This window comes from Periplaneta americana, chromosome 6, assembly GCF_040183065.1.
Source record: "Periplaneta americana isolate PAMFEO1 chromosome 6, P.americana_PAMFEO1_priV1, whole genome shotgun sequence".
Lineage (NCBI taxonomy): Eukaryota > Metazoa > Arthropoda > Insecta > Blattodea > Blattidae > Periplaneta > Periplaneta americana.
In genome coordinates, this window is record NC_091122.1 from 56,224,976 (window position 1) to 56,243,585 (window position 18,610).

Sequence of the window (18,610 nt, forward strand, 5' to 3'; positions counted from 1 at the left end):
TATTCCATTCTGTCTATCTATTCTATCTAACAATTCTGTTCTATACATTCTATCCTATATATCTATTCTGTTCTAGCTATCTATTCTATTCTATGTTTTCTATTATTCTATTCTATATTCTTCCATTTTACCTATCTATTATATCTATCTATTCTATTCTATCTATTCTATTCCATCTAGCTCTTTTGTTATATTTATTCTATTCAATCTAGTCTATTCCATGTACTCTATTCCATCTATTCATAAATTCTATTCTGTTAATGCTATTCTATCCATTCTTATATATGTAACCTATCCATTCCACTCTATTCTATTTAATCTATTCTATTATGTCCATTTTATTCTATTCTATGCTATACTATTCTATCTCTTCCAATGTATGCTATTCTATCTTTTATATCTATCCTATTCTATTCTATTTATTCTATCTTTTCTAATCTATTCTATCTATTCAATTCTATCTATCCTATTCTATTATTTCTATTCTCTTCTAGCCTATTGTATTCTATCTATTTATTCTAATTATACTATTCTATTCTATTCCATCTACTTTATTCTATCTATCTATCTAACTATCTATCTATCTATCTATCTATCTATCTATCTATCTATCTATCTATCTATCTATCTATCTATCTATGGATCTACCTATTCTATTCTATCTATTATTTTCTATCCATTGTATTTCATCAATCTATTCTATTCTATTTATGATATTCATTCTATTCTATGCTATTCCATTCTATCTATGCTATTCTATATATCCTACTCAATTTTATCTATCTATCTATCTATCTATCTATCTATCTATCTATCTATATATCTATCTATCTATCTATCTATCTATCCTACCTATTCAATCTAACTATTCTAGTCCATACATTCTATTCTATCTGCCTATTCTATTCTATCTATTATATTCTATCCATTGTATTTCATCAATCTATTCTATTCTATTTATGATATTCATTCTATTCTATGCTATTCCACTCTATGCTATTCTATATATTCTATTCCATTTCATCTATCTATCAATCTATCTATCTATCTATCTATCTGTCTATCTATCTATCTATCTATCTATCTATCTATCTATCTATCTATCTATCTATCTATATCTATCTATCTATCTATCTATCTATCTATCTATCTATCTATCTATCTATCTATCTATCTATCTATCTATCTCTCTGTCTATCTATCTATCTATCTATCTATCTATCTATCTATCTATCTATCTATCTATCAATCTATCCACCCATCTATCTATCCACCCATCTATCTATCTATCTATCTATCTATCTATCTATATCTATCTATATCTATCTATCTATCTATCTATCTATCTATCTATCTATCTATCTATCTATCTATCTATCTATCTATCTATCTATCTATCTCTCTGTCTATCTATCTATCTATCTACCTATCTATCTATCTATCTATCTATCTATCTATCTATCTATCTGTCTATCTATCTATCTATCTATCTATCTATCTATCTATCTATCTATCCTACCTATTCAATCTAACTATTCTAGTCCATACATTCTATTCTATCTGCCTATTCTATTCTATCTATTATTTTCTATCCATTGTATTTCATCAATCTATTCTATTCTATTTATGATATCCATTCTATTCTATGCTATTCCACTCTATGCTATTCTATATATTCTATTCCATTTCATCTATCTATCTATCTATCTATCTATCTATCTATCTATCTATCTATCTATCTATCTATCTATCTATCTATCTATCTATCTATCTCTATCTATCTATCTATCTATCTATCTATCTATCTATCTATCTATCTATCTATCTATCTATCTATCTATCTCTCTGTCTATCTATCTATCTATCTACCTATCTATTCCATTTTGTCTGTTTATTCTATCTACTATATCTAACTATTCTATACCATGTATTCTATTCTATCTATTCTTTTCTATGCATTGTATTCCATCAATCTGTTCTATTATATTTATGATATTCTTACTATTCTATGCTATTCCATTCTATCTAGGCTAAACTGTCTATCCTATTCCATTTTATCTATCTATCTATCTATCTATCTATCTATCTATCTATCTATCTATCTATCTATCTATCTATCTATCTATCTATCTATCTATCTATCTATCTATCCACCCATCTATCTATCTATCTATCTATCTATCTATCTATCTATCTATCTATCTATCTATCTATCTATCTATCTAATTTATTCTGTCTATCTAACTATTCTGTTCTATACATTCTATCCTATCTATCTATTCCAATCTCGCCTATTCTCTTCTATTCCACCTATCTATTATATCTATATATTCTGTCTATTCTATTCCATCTATCTCTTTGTTATATCTATTCTATTCCATCTAGTCTATTCCATGTACTCTATTCCACTTATTCTATTCATATATTCTATTCTGTCAATGCTATTCTATCTATTCCATCATATCTAATCTATGCATTCCACTCTATTCTATTCATGTATTGTATTCCATCTTTTCTATTCTGTCCATTTTATTCTATTCTATCCTATACCATTCTATATCTTCCTATGTATGCTATTCTATATATAATATCTATCCTGTTCTATTCTATCTATTCTCTTCTAGCCTATACTATTCTATTTAGTCTAATCTACTTATCCTATTCTATTCTATCTGTTTTATTCTATTTATCCTATTCTACTCTATCTATCTATCTATCTATCTATCTATCTACCTATCTACCTATCTATCTATCTATCTATCTATCTGTCTATCTATCTGTCTATCTATCTGTCTATCTATCTATCTATCTATCTATCTATCTATCTATCTATCTATCTATCTATGTATCTTATCTTATTGTATTCTATCTATTTTATTCTATTTATCCTATTCTACTCTAATCTTTCTATATATCTACCTATCATCTATTCTATTCTATCTATGATCCCTTTCTATTGATTTTATACTATCTTTCTATTCCATCTATTCTATCGTGACCATCTATTCTATCTCGTTTTTTCTGTCTATTTTATTCTGTCTATTCCATTCAATAAATCTATTCTATATTATCTAATCTATTCTATGTATCTGTTCTAATCTTTCTATTCTATTCTATCTATATATTCTGTTCCACTCTATCACATTCTATCTATCTATTCCATGCTATCTATTCTATTCTGTCTATCTATTCTAACTATCTCTTCCATTCTATCCATTTTATTCTATCTATTGTATTCTATTCTTTCAATTCGCTTCTATACTATTCTATCTATTATATCTATCCTATTCTATTCTATCTATATTTTTTTTCCTATTCTATTTTACCTATTGAATTCTATCTATCCTATTCTATTCTTTCTATTCTCTTCTATCTATCCTATTCTATTCTATCAATTCTATTCTACCTATCCTAACCCATTCTATTCTATTTTATTCTATTTATCCTACTTTCTCTATCTATCTATCTATCTATCTATCTATCTATCTATCTATCTATCTATCTATCTATTCTAATTTATCTTTTCTCTCTATCTATCTATTCTATCTATTCTACTATCTATTTTATACTATCTATCTATTATATCTTATCTATCTACTCTATCTATTCCTTTCTATCTATTCTATTCTGTCTATTCTATACAATAAATCTATTCTATTCTATCTATCTGTTCTAATCTATCTATTCAATTGTTTCTATATATTCTATTCTATTCTATCTATTATATGCTATCCACCTATGCTATGCTATGTATTATATTATGTCTATCTATTCTAAATATTTATTCCGTTGTGTCATTTATATTCTATCTATTGTATACTATACTATTCCATCTCTTCCTATCTATACTATTCTATCTATTGTATCTATCCTATTCTATTCTAATTATACTATCTTCCCTATTCTACTCTATTTATTCAATTCTATCTGTCCTATTCTATACTTTCTATTCTCTTGTAACTATCCTATACTATTCTATTATATTCTACTTATCCTATTCTATTGTTTTATTGTATTTATCTTATTCTACTCTATCTATCTATCTATCTATCTATCTATCTATTCTAATCTATCTATACTCTCCATCTATCTATTCTATCTATTCTACTCCTATCTATTTTATACTATCTATCTATTATATCTTATCTATCTACTCTATCTATTCCTTTCTATCTATTCTATTCTGTCTATTCTATACAATAAATCTATTCTATCCTATTTATTCTATTATATCTATCTGTTCTAATCTATCTATTCTATTGTGTCTATATATTCTATTCTATTCTATCTATTATATGCTATCTACCTATGCTATGCTATGTATTATATTCTATCTATCTATTCTAACTATTTATTCCGTTCTGTCATTTCTGTTCTATCTATTGTAGTCTATACTAATCCATCTCTTCCTATCTATGCTATTCTATTTATTGTATCTATCCTATTCTATTCTAATTATACTATCTTCCCTATTCTACTCTATCTATTCAATTCTATCTGTCCTATTCTATATTTTCTATTCTCTTGTAACTATCCTATACTATTCTATTATATTCTACCTATCCTATTCTATTTTATGCTATCTATCTATCTATCTACCTATCTATCTATCTATCTATCTATCTATCTATCTATCTATCTATCTATCTATCTATCTATCTATCTATTCCATTCTGTCTAGCTATTCTATCTAACTATTCTGTTCTATACATTCTATCCCATATATCTATTCTATTCTATTCTATCTATCTATTCTATTCTATTCTATCTATTCTATTCTGTTCTCTTCTATTCTACCTAACTATTGTATCTATCTATCTTATTCTATCTATTCTATTCCATCTATCTCTTTTGTTATATAAATTCTATTCTATCTAGTCTATTCCATGTACTCTATTCCAACTATTCTATTGATATATTCTATTCTGTCAATGCTATTCTATCTACTCCATTATATCTAATCTATCCATTCCACTCTAGTCTATTTCATCTATTCTATTCCACCTATTCTATTTTGTGCATATTATTCTATTCTATCGTGTACTATTCTATCTCTTCCAATGTATGCTATTCTATTTATTATATCTATCCTATACTATTCTATCTCTTCCAATCTATGCTATTCTATCTGTTATATCTATCCTGTTCTATTCTAATTATAATATTTTTCCTATTCTACTCTATCTATACAATTCTATCTGTACTTTTCTATTCTTTCTATTCTCTTCTATCTTATTCTATTCTATCTATTATATTCTACCTATCCTATTCTATTCTATTTTATCTTATCTATCTATCTATCTATCTATCTATCTATCTATCTATCTATCTATCTACAACTATCCATTCCATCTATTCTATTCTATCTATCTATTCCATTTATTCTGCTTCATCTATTCCAATCTACCTATTATATTCTATCTATTCCATTATCTATTCTCTCCTACTTTATTCTATACATTCTATTCAATTTATCCCGTTCTATTCTATCTATTCTATTCTATCTCACTTATTATTTTCTATCTATGTTATTCTATCTATTCTATTCTGTCTATCCTATTCTATTCGTCTATTCTATTCTATCTATATTTTCTATATATTCTATTCTATCTACTCTAGTCTATCTATTCCAATCCATCTATTCCATACTATCTATTCTATTTGTCTATTCTATTGAATCTATTCTATTTTATCTCTCTGTTCTATTCTGTCTATTCTATTCTATCTATTCCATTCTATCCTTTCTATGCTATCTGTCTATTCCATTTTATCTGTTCTATTATATCCATCTATTCTAATCTATTCTATCTATAATATTCTATCTGTCTATTACAGTCTATAAGTGTATTCTATTTTATCTATCTATTCTATTCTATCTATTCCATTCTATCTATTCTATTCTATCTATTCTATCTAACCTGTCCTATTTTTCCTATGCTGTATATCCTATACTACCTATCTATTATATCCTACCTATTCTATCCTATCTTTCCTACATATTATCCTCTCCATACATCCATCCATCTATCTATCTATCTATCTGTCGGTCTGTCTGTCTGTCCGTCCGTCCGTCCGTCCGTCCGTCTGTCTGTCTGTCCGTCCGTCCGTCCGACCCTCTATCTATCTATCTATCTATCTATCTATCTATCTATCTATCTATCTATCTATCTATCTATCTATCTATCTATCTATCTATCTATCTATCTATCTATCCATCTATATATCTATCTATCTATCTATCTATCTATCTATCTATCTATCTATCTATCTATTCTAATCTATTCTCTCTATCTATTCCATTGTGTCTATCTATTCTATCTAGCTATTCTGTTCTATACATTCTATCCCATCTATCTATTCTATTCTATTCTCTCCTATTCTCTTCTATTCTACCTATCTATTATATCTATCTATTCTATTCTATCTATTCTATTCCTCCTATCTCTTCTGTTATATCTATTCTACCCCATCTAGTCTATTCCATGAACTCTATTCCAACTATTCTATTCCTATATTCTACTCTGTCAATGCTATTCTATCTATTCCATTGTATCTAAACTATACATTCCACTCTATTCTATTTAATCTATTGTATTCCATCTATTTTATTCTGTCCATTTCATTCTATTCTATCCTATACTATTCTATCTCTTCCAATGTATGCTATTGTATCTATTTTATCTATCCTGTTCTATTCTATCTATTCTATCTTTCCTATTCTATTCTATCTATTCAATTCTATCTATCCTATTCTATTCTTTCTATTCTCTCCTATCCTATACTATTCTATCTATTCTTTCTAATTATCCTATTCTATTCTATCTATTTTGTTCTATTTATCCTATTCTAATCTTATCTATCTATCTATCTATCTATCTATCTATCCATTAAATCTATTCTATTCTATCCTATTCTAAGCTATATATTCTATTCTATCTATCATATTCTATTCTATCTAATATATTCTATCTGACTTATTCTTTTCTATCTATATTATTCTATGTATACAATGTGTCTATCCCATTCCATTCTGTCTATTCTATTCCACCTATCCATTCTATTCTATCTACTCTATCCTAACTATTTACTCTATTGTATCTATTCTAAAAATCTATTCCATACTATCAATCTATTCTAGTTTATTTATCTATTCTATTCAATCTATTCTATTTTACATATCTATTCTATTCTATCCATTCTATTCTATCCTATACTATTCTTTCTCTTCCAATCTATGCTATTGTATCTATTATATCTATCCTATTCTATTCTAAATATTCTATCTCTCCCCTTCTATTGTATCTATTCAATTCTATCTATCCTATTCTTTTCTATCCTCTTCTATCTATCCAATTCTATTATAACTATTCTATTCTACCTATGCTATTCTATTCTATTTATTCTATTCTGTCTATCTATTTTAATACCTATTTATTCTAATCATTTGTATCAATTCTATTCTTTCCCATCTATACTATGCTATCTATTCTAATTATTCTATTATGTTCCATCTACTCTATTATATTTTATCTATTCTAATTATTCTATTCTATCTATATCTTATATTCTACACTATTCTATATAATCTATCTAGTCTATTCCGTCTGTTCTATTCTATTCTATCCATTCTATTCTAATCTATCTATCTATCTATCGATCTATCTATCTATCTGTCCTATATATCTATTCTATTTTATCTATCTATTCTATTCTATCTCTCTTCAGTCTATCTATTCTATCTATACTACTGTATCTATCCTGTCTATCTACCTATCTATCCAAGATATATATTCTATCTAACCTATTTATCTACCCTATTTATCTATTCTAAGTATTCTATATATCTATTCTATTCTATCTATTCTAATCTATCTATTCTATCTATCTATTATTTTATCAGTTGTCTCTTTCTATTCTATCTATTCTACTGTATCTATCTATCTCTATTATTGCTATTCTATTCCATTTTATCCATTTATCTATGTATTCTATTCTATCTATCGATTCTATCTATTCCATTCTGGCTATCTATTCTATCTATCGATTCTATCTATTCCATTCTGGCTATCTATTCTATCTCTATATTCTATTCTATCTATTGTATTCCTTTTATTCTACTCCATCTACTCTAATCCATCTATTCTTTTGCATATATTCTATTGTCTTTGCTATTCTATCTATTCTATTCTACTCTATCCATTCTCTCTATTCTATTTTGTCCATTTTATTCTATCTAGTCTATTTTATGTAATCTATTCTATCTCTTCTAATCTATCCTATTCTATTCCATATATTCTATTCTATCGTTCCTATTGTTCTATTCTATCTATCCTATTCTGTTCTATCTATCATATTCTATACTATCTATTCTACTGCATCTATCCTATTCTACTCTATCTATTCTATTCTATCTGTCTATTGTATCTATTCTATTCCATATTTCTATTCTATTCCATCTATTCTACTCCCTCTATTATATTCTATCTATTCTATTGTCTATTTAATCCTATTCTATTCTATCTATTCTATTCAATCTATCATATTCTATTCTATCTATTCTATTTTATCCATCCTATTTTATTGTATCTATTCTATTCTATCCTATTGTATTCTATGTATTCTATTCTATCCATTCTATTCTTTCTATTTATTCTATCTATCTGTTCTATTCTATCAATTCTATCCATCTATTGTATTCTTTCTATCTATTCTATTATTCTATCTATGTCCTATCAAAGCTATCTAATCTATCCAATCTATGTTAACTAATCTATCCAAACTATGCTGTCTAATCTATGCAATCTAAACTTTCTATTCTATCGAATCTATTCTATCTTTTCTAACAATCTTTCCAATCTATGCTCTCTAATCTAGAGTTATAAAAAATTTAAAAAATAGCAGCAATTTTCAAAACTTTAAAAAATCTACAACGTATTATCAAAATTGAAAAAAATTTCAAAATTTTTCTAATTTTTTAAATTTTTTCAGAATTCCAAAAAAATTTCAGTTTTCAATAATTTTCAAAATTTAAAAAAAATTCCAAAATTTTTTAACACTTTTCAAATTCAAAAAATTTCACTTCTAAAATTTTCAAAAATTAAAAATATGTGAATTCTTTCAAATTTTAAAAAAATGCCACAAATTTTCATAATTTTTCAAAAATAAAAAAAGTTAAAAAATTTTCAAAATTTTTCAAGATTGAAGAAAAATTTCAAAATTTTTAAGATGTTTGAAAATTCAAAAAGAATTTCAAAATTTTTCAGAATACAAAAAAAAAAAAATCAAAATTTTGAAAATATTTCAAATTTCAAAAAAATTTTCAAAATTCTACAAATTTACAATTTTGATAAAAAATTTGATTTTTCATAAAAAATTTGATTTTTGAAAAATTTTGAAACTTATTTTAAAAAACTCTTTCAATTTTGAAAATTTAAAAAAATTTTGAAACTTAAATTTTGGAACATGTTGAAATTTTTTTTAATTTTGAAAATTTTTGAAGATTTCGAAATTTTTTAATATCTAATTTTGAGGTTTTTTTAATTTTGAAAAATTTTGTAATTTTTGAGAAATTTGAATTTTTTTTTTTAATTTTGAAAAGATTTTAAAACTTTTTAATTATTTTGACTTTTGAAAATATTTGAAAACTTTAGAAGGGTTTGAAATCTTTTCGAAAATTTTTGTAAGTTTGAAAGGTTTTGTAAACTTTGAAGTTCTTTTGGATTTTGAAAATTTTTTGGAATTTTTGAAATATTTTAAAAATTTCGAAAATTTTGAGTTTTTGAATTTTGAAAAATTTTTGAAAATTTTGATTATGAAATTTTTTTAAATTTTGGAAAATTTTTGAAAATTAGAAAATCTTTTAAATTTTGAAAAATTTGAAAATTTTTGAGGAATTTGAAAACTGTTTCTATTTTGATACTTTTTGAAAATTTTAGATTAGACAATAGATTGGAAAGATTTTATCAGATAGAATAGAAAGTATAGATTGAATAGATTAGATAGCTTAGTTGGGATTGATTAGTTAGCTTAGATTGGATAGATTAGCTTTGATAGTATCTAGATATATAGATAGAATAGAATAGCTTAGATAGGTAGGAGAGGATGGGATGGATAGATAGAATGGGATGGAATAGACTAGATTGACAGAATAGAGTAGATAGATTAGAATAGGATAGATAGAATAGAAAGAATAGTATAGGATAGACAGAATGGAATAGACAGGATAGAATGATAGACTAGAATAGGATAAAATAGAACTGATAGAATAGAATAGATAGAATAAAATAGATAGAATAGAATAGACTAGATAGGATGGAATAGAATAGATGGAACAGAATAGATAGAATAAATGGAATAGATGGAATAAAATAGATAGATGTAATAGAATAGATGGCTGGAATAGTATAGATTGAACTGATAAATGGAATAGAATAGCTAGATAGAAGAGAATAGATAGAATAGAATGATAGATTGAATAGAATAGATAGATAGAATAGATATAATAGAAGAGATAGAATAGCTAGATAGAATAGATAGCTAGAATAGAATATGATAGATTGAATAGAATAGATAGAATAGATAGAATATAATGGATGAAGTAGAATAGATGGAATAGAATAGATAGATAGAATATATAAAGTAGAATAGGATAGAGTGAATAGAATAGGATTAGACAGAATAGAATAGATGAAGTAGAATAGATGGAATAGAATAAATAGATGAAATAGAATAGATATATGGAATAGAATAGATAGATAGAATAAAATCGACAGAATAAAATAGTCAGAATAGAAGAGAATGAATAGAGTAGAACAGAATAGATAGAATAGCAGACAGAATAGAATATATGCAATAGAATAGATGGGATAGAGTAGATGGAATGGAATAAAAGGAATAGAATAGATAGAATAGAATAAATTTGATAGCCAGAATAGAATAAAATAGATAGAATAGAATAGATAGATAAAATAGATAAATGGAATAGTAGAATAGATAGATAGAATAGAAATAATAGAGAGATTGATAGATAGGATAGACAGACAGGATTAGATAGACATGATAGATAGGATAGCTACAGTAGAATAGAATAGATATAAAATAGAATAGTGAGAATAGATAGATGGATAGAATAGATACCTAGACAGATAGAGAGATAAATAGAGATAGAATGGATAGATAGGATAGATAGATAGATATGATAGATATATAGGATAGATAGATATATAGATAGATAGATAGAATAATAGGTAGGATAGAATAGGTAGATAGGATAGGATAGATAGGATAGGATATATAGCATAGGATAGATAGGATAGCTAGAATAGAATAGATAGAATAGATACAATAGATAGATAGGATAGATAGACAGAATAGATAGATAGATAGATAGATAGATAGATAGATAGATAGATAGATAGATAGATAGATAGATAGATAGATAGAAAAATAGAAATATCGGAAAATAGACGAAAACTAGCGTTGAATTAGAGCGTAAAATAGAGCGAAAAGTAGAGGGAAATTAGAGTGTAGTTTAAAGGCGTTAATTTTCCTGGTCTGGAACTGACAGTAAGAAATCGTTTAAGGGCCGCAAATTTTAGATCTCGACATGCTCTTCTTAGGGAAGTTCATAAGGAGGAGAAGAATTGGAATTGGAAATGGTGATTGGGATTGGAAAAGGGTAATCTTTTCTGATTAAGTCACCTTTTCTACTACAAGGGATCTCTCTGAACTGTAGCAAAGATAACCGAAGGTAACTTGGATTCTACAGAGCAGTCATTTTTTTACAGTGGGAGACAGGGAATTCTGCATCTAGAAGAGATATGATGTTGACAGCCTTGTTGAAGATGCGAGTGTCAAAGCAGCAGTATGACAAGGATCTTCATTATGATTAGGAACAATATATTTAACCACACAGCTAATTGTAAATCTTTATTTATTTCTTTTAATTCTTTTACTTGCATATTTGTGAAGGTATTCAGATAATGTACACATTTTAAAATAGTCAATTTTCAAGATAGTTTTTGTAACAGGTGAAAACTTAAAGCTAAAAATGGTCTTGGAACAACCTCACTGAGCCACTAAAAGTAGGTCTCTCTCACTGAAACTGGAGTATTATACAACGTCCATCCTAAAGACAAGCACAGCCCATCAATCCACCATGTTCGCTTAGAGAAAATAGGGGCATTTGATAGCATGAAATAAATAATCTATAGAGGTAAAAGCCATGTATTATTGCACTGAGAAGATGTTTGGCAGATGCCTGAAGATTTGGCCATGATGAAGAGGACATCTATCACACACACATTCTATCACCAGGGAGATCTGAAAAAAAAAAGAAATAAAATTTCAACTGTTACTTCTGAAATGATTTATAAAAAGTGAGTACCCTACTTATGGCAATTCAAATTCTTAAATTCATTAATTTTAATACCAGTCATGGCTCATGATTTTAAAACTGAGAAAGAATGTAAACGAGCACATATAAATTGTAAATTTTTTTAGACATCAGGGGTTGTACAGAGTTATTTAAAAAAACAAATTACAAAAACGTTTATGTGACTACACAAAATGAAAATCAAATCAGGATGTACAGTATTTGGAAACTAGACAGAAAAATTAAAGAAACTGTCATTTCAGAGATTTATGAATACTCCAAGGTGTTTCGGTAGGCAAGCAGTTTTTCACATTTTTTCCTTTTTTTAATAACACATTTTCATCTTCTGTATAGAGTCCACCTGAACACACTGTGTAACTATTTGTACTTTCCAACTACACATCTCAATGTAAAATAATTGCAGGAACTGAATGCTAGTGGTATGACGTAAGCTCTTAAAACTAGCAGTAAGAAATAACATGCATAACATAAATTAAGACGTCACTGTGTCAGTCTTGAGTCCCTTGCCCTGCCTGACACGGTGACTTGGTCTCCATAGCACGCACCTACAATCTCCTCTCCTGGGGTACGGTCATCTGTGTCTGACGAATCTCGGCGACTTGTCCTCGAGTTCTGCTTCGACAGCGACTGTTAACATATATATAACAGATATATATATATATATATATATATATATATAGAGAGAGAGAGAGGGGGAGGGAGGGAGAGAGGGGGAGAGAGAGAGAGAGAGAGAGAGAGAGAGAACATATGAAACAGAACAACCACCAGGATCGCCACTGTTGATTGGGGACGAATGCTAGATGGACCTACAGTTACTCTATGCATTTCAAATGAGAGTTGTAACGTGATTTCTTTTGCAATAACTACACCTTTTCCAGTTGTATTTCAGAAAATATTAATTTAATTTCAGAAATTATCAATTTTATTTCAGATTTGTCAATTGTATTTCAGATGTTGGTGGTGATTGTGTTCGTGCAGTACAACACAGTAAAATTCATCATGCTGCAGCTTCAGAGCTAAGGAGAATATGCCTGAATATAACTCTTAACTTTTATGCCACTATTACAGTAAACGTATAGCTAGCATTAGCTCCTACAGAGGAATTACTAATAATACATTAATAAAATTAAGTTCAAAGTTAATCTTATATGAAGTACACAAAACAGAAAGTAATATAATTTTAATATAGTTTATACAAAATTATTTGGGTATATATGTGTATACAGACACAATATTATACTGCAATGAAGAATAATTACCTGGTTATGTCGCCGGCGTGGAGGGGAACGTTTATTCCATAAAGCCTCTAACTGATCAAAATGTTGTGACTGTGCCAATGCAGCTTGTTCAGGTCCAATTCCCTACGATAAATAATAAGAAGTTCAGAAACTGTAAGTAAGCATTTAAAATATTAATTTTAATACATTGCTATGAAATATTCAGTTCCTTCTTGAGAGGTATGTGAAGAGAAATGTAATCTCTCTAATTCTTCTACCCATCATTACAGACCAAATTGGCTCAGAGGGTGGCAGGAGGTTAATGCAGACAATTAGCATAACAGCAGCATGGATGTCAGTCCTATACGCCTTTACTCCTAAAGAAATACTTTATGTTAAGAGGATGAGGAAACACCAGGGCCATAGTGAATGGAAAAAATCTATTACCCCCACAGGGAGGAGGTATAAAAGAGAAGGAAAATTGAAAAAAAAAAAGAACGAAACATCTATAAAGATGTTGTAAAGAAAAAGAAGAGGTAGGAGGTAAGGGGGAAAAGAAAATTTAATGAAAAAGGAAATGATTACAAAGAAATTGTAAATTATAAAAAGAATAAAATGAGAAGGAAAAGGAAAATGAAAGGAAGGAACTGGAGCAGTAAGCACAGAAGTGGAGGAGAAGAAAAAAGAATAAAAGTATGTTAATAGTACATTATGCAACGAGCCTATAATGATAGTAATTAAGAAGCGAGTATGGATGTTTATGAAACGAGCACAAGCGGGTTTCATAATTTTCATACGAGCTTCTTAATTATCATTATAGACGAGTTTCATACGACTTTTTATGCTCGACCATATTTATAACTTGAAATTATTCAGATGTATACATTTTATTTGTATCTGACAAGATCGGAAGTGACCTTGTTCTAGGTCGTGAATTGTGAGATGTGAGCAGACGCGAAAGTATTGATTTTTTCCGAGGAACAATAATGTCACTGACCTTGATGTAATCCCGTTAAACTTGATATAACCTTCATTATTGAATTCGACATTGAAAAACGAGATGACAAATTGAATTTATTTGAATATTATTTACAATTAACGCTAATTATTATAGTAACAGAACATAACCTTCTGCGACAGTATTGGATTTCCAGCCTCCGTGACTTTTCGCTAATTCTCTTTCGATTGCATATCCGAGAATAATCGATACCTGAGGTTTTATGACGGTACAAAGCTGACTTGTCATTGGCTGAACACCTGTACTTTAATGAGTAGGTGTACTTTAATGACATGCATTAAAGGACTGCTACCAGGTATATAATTACTACATTTCGGCATGGTCGAGCATAAAGATTACTAAGAAACTGTGAAGCAGAATAAAAAGGACAAATAACAGAAATAAAAAGAAAGGGAGCATAAGCAGTAGTGAGAGGTACGGAACAGCTGAAAAAGACAGTAAAAGTTTAGAGAGAAATTTAAAAATTGAGGAGGGGGAGGAAGAAAAGGAGGAGGTTGGCATTAGATGGGAAAAGGAATGAAAAGAAGGGAAGGATTACAAAGGGATTGTGGAGGGTGAGAAAGAAAAGAAGAAAGAGAAGGTGAAGAGAAGGAGCAGAGGGAGTAGTAGTGGTTTGGAGGGGGAGAAGGCAAAAGGATTGAAAAGAAGGAAAAATTTACGAAGATTTGAAAATTGTGGACAAGAAGAAAGGCAAAAGTAGGAGAACGTAAGGAGGGTAAAAAACAATAAAGAAGACAAGGAGACTGTTACAAAGAAATTGTGAAAGAGAACGGAAAAAGCAAAGGAAAAAATTGAGAAACTAAGAGGATTAAGAGCAGTAGGAAGAGTAGGAAGGAGAAAGAGAAAGGATTCAAAAGAAGGGAATGAATACAAAGAAATGAGAGATTGTGGAAGATGAGGAAGAAAAAGAAAAGTAAGAGAAAAGCGAAGAGAAGAAATGGAGCTGTAGGAGGTGGTTGGGAGAAGAAAGAGAAAACTGTAAGAGGAGGACGTAAAGCGGGAAGGTGGAAGAAAGAATAATGAAAACAACAAGAATATGACAAAAATTTATGAAAAAGTGAAAAGAAAAGAAAAAAGAACTAAGAGCATTAAGATGATACAGGGAAAAGAAAGATAGAGAATTGAAAAGGAGGAAAAGATTAGAAAAAAATGAGGGACTAGAGAGGAAGAAGAAGAAAAGGAGAACAAAGAAAAAACCAAGGAAAGAAGCGGAAAGAGTGGGACGAAGTTGGTATGAGGCAGGAATATGATTGAAAACAAGGAAAAATGATAAATTGTGGATGGAGAAGAAAAGGAATTGAAAAGAAGAAAGAGATTACGAAAAAATGGTAAATTGTAGAGTAAGAAGAAGAAGAAGACAACGGTAATACAAAGAGGAAGTTGGAAGAAGGAAAGAAAACATTTGAAAATAAAAGAGATTACGTAAAAATTATAATTTGAGGAGAAAGAAGAAAAGGGGAAGAGTAACACAAAGAGGAAGAATAGGAGGAAGTTGGAAGGATGAAATAAAATGGATTGAAAAGAAGAAAGAGACTACGAAAAAATGAAAAATTGTGGAAGAAGAAGAACAAGAACAAGAAGAGAAGGAAAGGGATTGAAAAGAAGTAAGAGATTACGAAAAAAATAAAAAATTGTGGAGGAAGAAGAAAAGGAGAAGAGTAATATAAAGAGGAAGAGTATGAGGAAGTTGAAAGGAGGAAAGAAAAGGGATTGAAAAGTGGAAAAAGAGATTATGAAAGGATGAAAAATTGTGGAGGAAAAGAAGAAAAGGAGAAAAGTAATACAAAGAGCAAGAGTAGGAGGAAGTTGGAAAGAGGAAAGAGAAGGGATTGAAAAGAAGAAAGAGATTACGTGAAAATGAAAAATTGTGAAGGAAGAAGAAGAAGAAAAGGGACTGAAAAGAAGGAGCTTAATGCAAAGGGGAAGAGTAGGAGGAAAGAAAAGGGATTGAAAAGAAGAAAATTAATGCAAAGAGGAAGAGTAGGAGGAAGTTGCAAGGAGGAAAGAAAAGGGATTGAAAAGAAGAAGAGTAATACAATGAGGAAAAGTAGGAGGAAGATGCAGAGAAAAGAAAAGGGATTCAAAAGAATAGATTACGAAGAAAAGAGAACTGTGAAGGGGGAAGAAGAAAAGGCGAAGAGTAATAAAAGAGGAAGATTAGGAGAAAGTTTGAATGAGAAAAGAAAAGGGTTTTGAAAAGAAGAAAGAGATTACAAAAAAGGGAAAAATGTGGAGGCAGACAAACAAAAGGAGAAGAGTAATACAAAAAGGAAGAGTAGGTGGAAGTTGGAAGGAGGAAAGAAAAAGATTGAAAAGAAGAAAGGGATTACGTAAAAATGAAAAATTGTGGACGGAGAAGAAAAGGAGAAGAGTAATACAAAGTGGCACAGGAGGAGGAAATTGGAAGGAGGAAAGAAAAACGATTGAAAAGAGGAAAGAGATTATGAAAAAATGAAAAATTGTGGAGGAAGAGGAAAAGGAAGAAGAAGAGCAAAAGAGTAATACAAAGTGGAAGAGTAGGAGAAAGTTGGGACGAAAGAAAAGGGATTGAAAAGAAGAAAGAGATTACGAAAAATTGAAAAAATGCTGCTGGGACAAGAAGAAAAAGGATTGAAAAGAAGAAAGGGATTACGTAAAAATGAAAAGTTGAGGAGTAAGAAGAATAAAAAGAAAAGAGTAATACAAAGAGGAAGAGAAAGAGGAGGATGGAAGGAAGAAAGAGGATTGAAAAGAAGAGAGATATTATGAAAAAATAAAAAATCGTGGAAGAAGAAGAAGGAAAGGGATTGAAAAGAAGAACGAGATTACGAAGAAGTGAAAAATTGTGGCGAGAGAAGAAAAGAAAAAGAGTAATACAAAGAGGAAGAGTAAGAGGACGATGGAAAGAGGAAAGAGATGGGATACAAATGAAGAGATTACGAAAAAATGAGAAATTGGGGAGGCAGAAGAAAAGGAGAAGAGTAATATAAAGAGGAAGAAGAAGAAAAGGAGAAGAGTAATACAAACAGGAAGAGGAAAGAAAAGGGATAGAAAAGAAGAAAGCGATTACGACAAAATGAAAAATTATGGAAGGAGAAGAAGAAAAGAAATGGGATTGAAAAGAAGAAAGGATTACGAAAAAATGAAAAATTGTGGAAGGAGAAGAAGAAAATAAGAAGAGTAATGCAAAGGAGACGTGTAGGAACAAGTTGGAAGGTGGAAAGAAAAGGGATTGAAAAGAAGAAAGAGATTACGAAAAAATGAAAGGTGTGCAAGGAGAAGAAAAGGAGAAGAGTAGTGGAAAGAGGAAAAGTTGGAGGAAGTAAGAAGGAGGAAAGAAAATGGATTGAAAAGTAGAAAGATATTATGTAAAAATGAAAAATTGTGGAGGGAGAAGAAGAAAAGGAGAAGAGTAATACTAAGAGAAAGAGTATGAGGAAATTTGAAGAGTAAAGAAAAGGAATTGAAAAGAAAAAAGAAATTACGAAAAAATGAAAAATTGTGGAAGCAAAAGAAAAGGAGAAGAGTAATATAAAAAGGACGAGTAGGAGGAAGTTGAAAGGAGGAGAGAAAAGAGATTGAAAAGAAGTATGAGATTATGTAGACATGAAAAAATGTGGAGGAAGAAGAAAAGGAGAGAGTAAAATAAATTGAGAAGAGTAGGAGGAAGGTGAAAAGAGGACAGAAAAGGGATTGAAAAGAAGAAATGAGGTTATGTAAACATGAAAAATTGTGAAGGAAAAAGAAGAAAAGGAGAAGAGTAATACAAAAAGGAAGATAAGGAGGAAGTTGGAAGGAGGAAAGAAATGGGATTGAAAAGAAGAGAGATTACGAAAAAATAAAAAATTGTGGAAGGAGAAGAAGAAAAGAAGAAGAGTAATGCAAAGAGGAAGTGTAGGAGGAAGTTGGAAGGTGGAAAGAAAAGGGATTGAAAAGAAGAGAGATACGAAAAAATGAAAAATTGTGGAGGGAGAAGAAGGAAAGCATAAGAATAATAGAAAG

General features: G+C 29.0%; 1 protein-coding gene across 5 annotated transcripts in view; it reads right to left on the reverse strand.

Annotated features, from left to right (window-relative positions):
• Nucleotides 1–11,907: 11,907 nt before the first annotated feature.
• Nucleotides 11,908–18,610, reverse strand: part of LOC138701339 (protein qui-1) — a 1,858,863-nt gene continuing 1,852,160 nt past the window's right edge. For all 5 annotated transcript variants that reach the window (XM_069828122.1, XM_069828123.1, XM_069828119.1 and 2 more), the window contains 3 exons: nucleotides 13,654–13,755; nucleotides 12,940–13,021; nucleotides 11,908–12,321 (listed from right to left, as the gene is read on the reverse strand). In XM_069828122.1, the coding sequence (XP_069684223.1) occupies nucleotides 12,293–12,321; nucleotides 12,940–13,021; nucleotides 13,654–13,755 (213 nt within the window). In that variant the 3' untranslated portion in view covers nucleotides 11,908–12,292. The remainder of the gene's footprint in view (nucleotides 12,322–12,939; nucleotides 13,022–13,653; nucleotides 13,756–18,610) is intronic.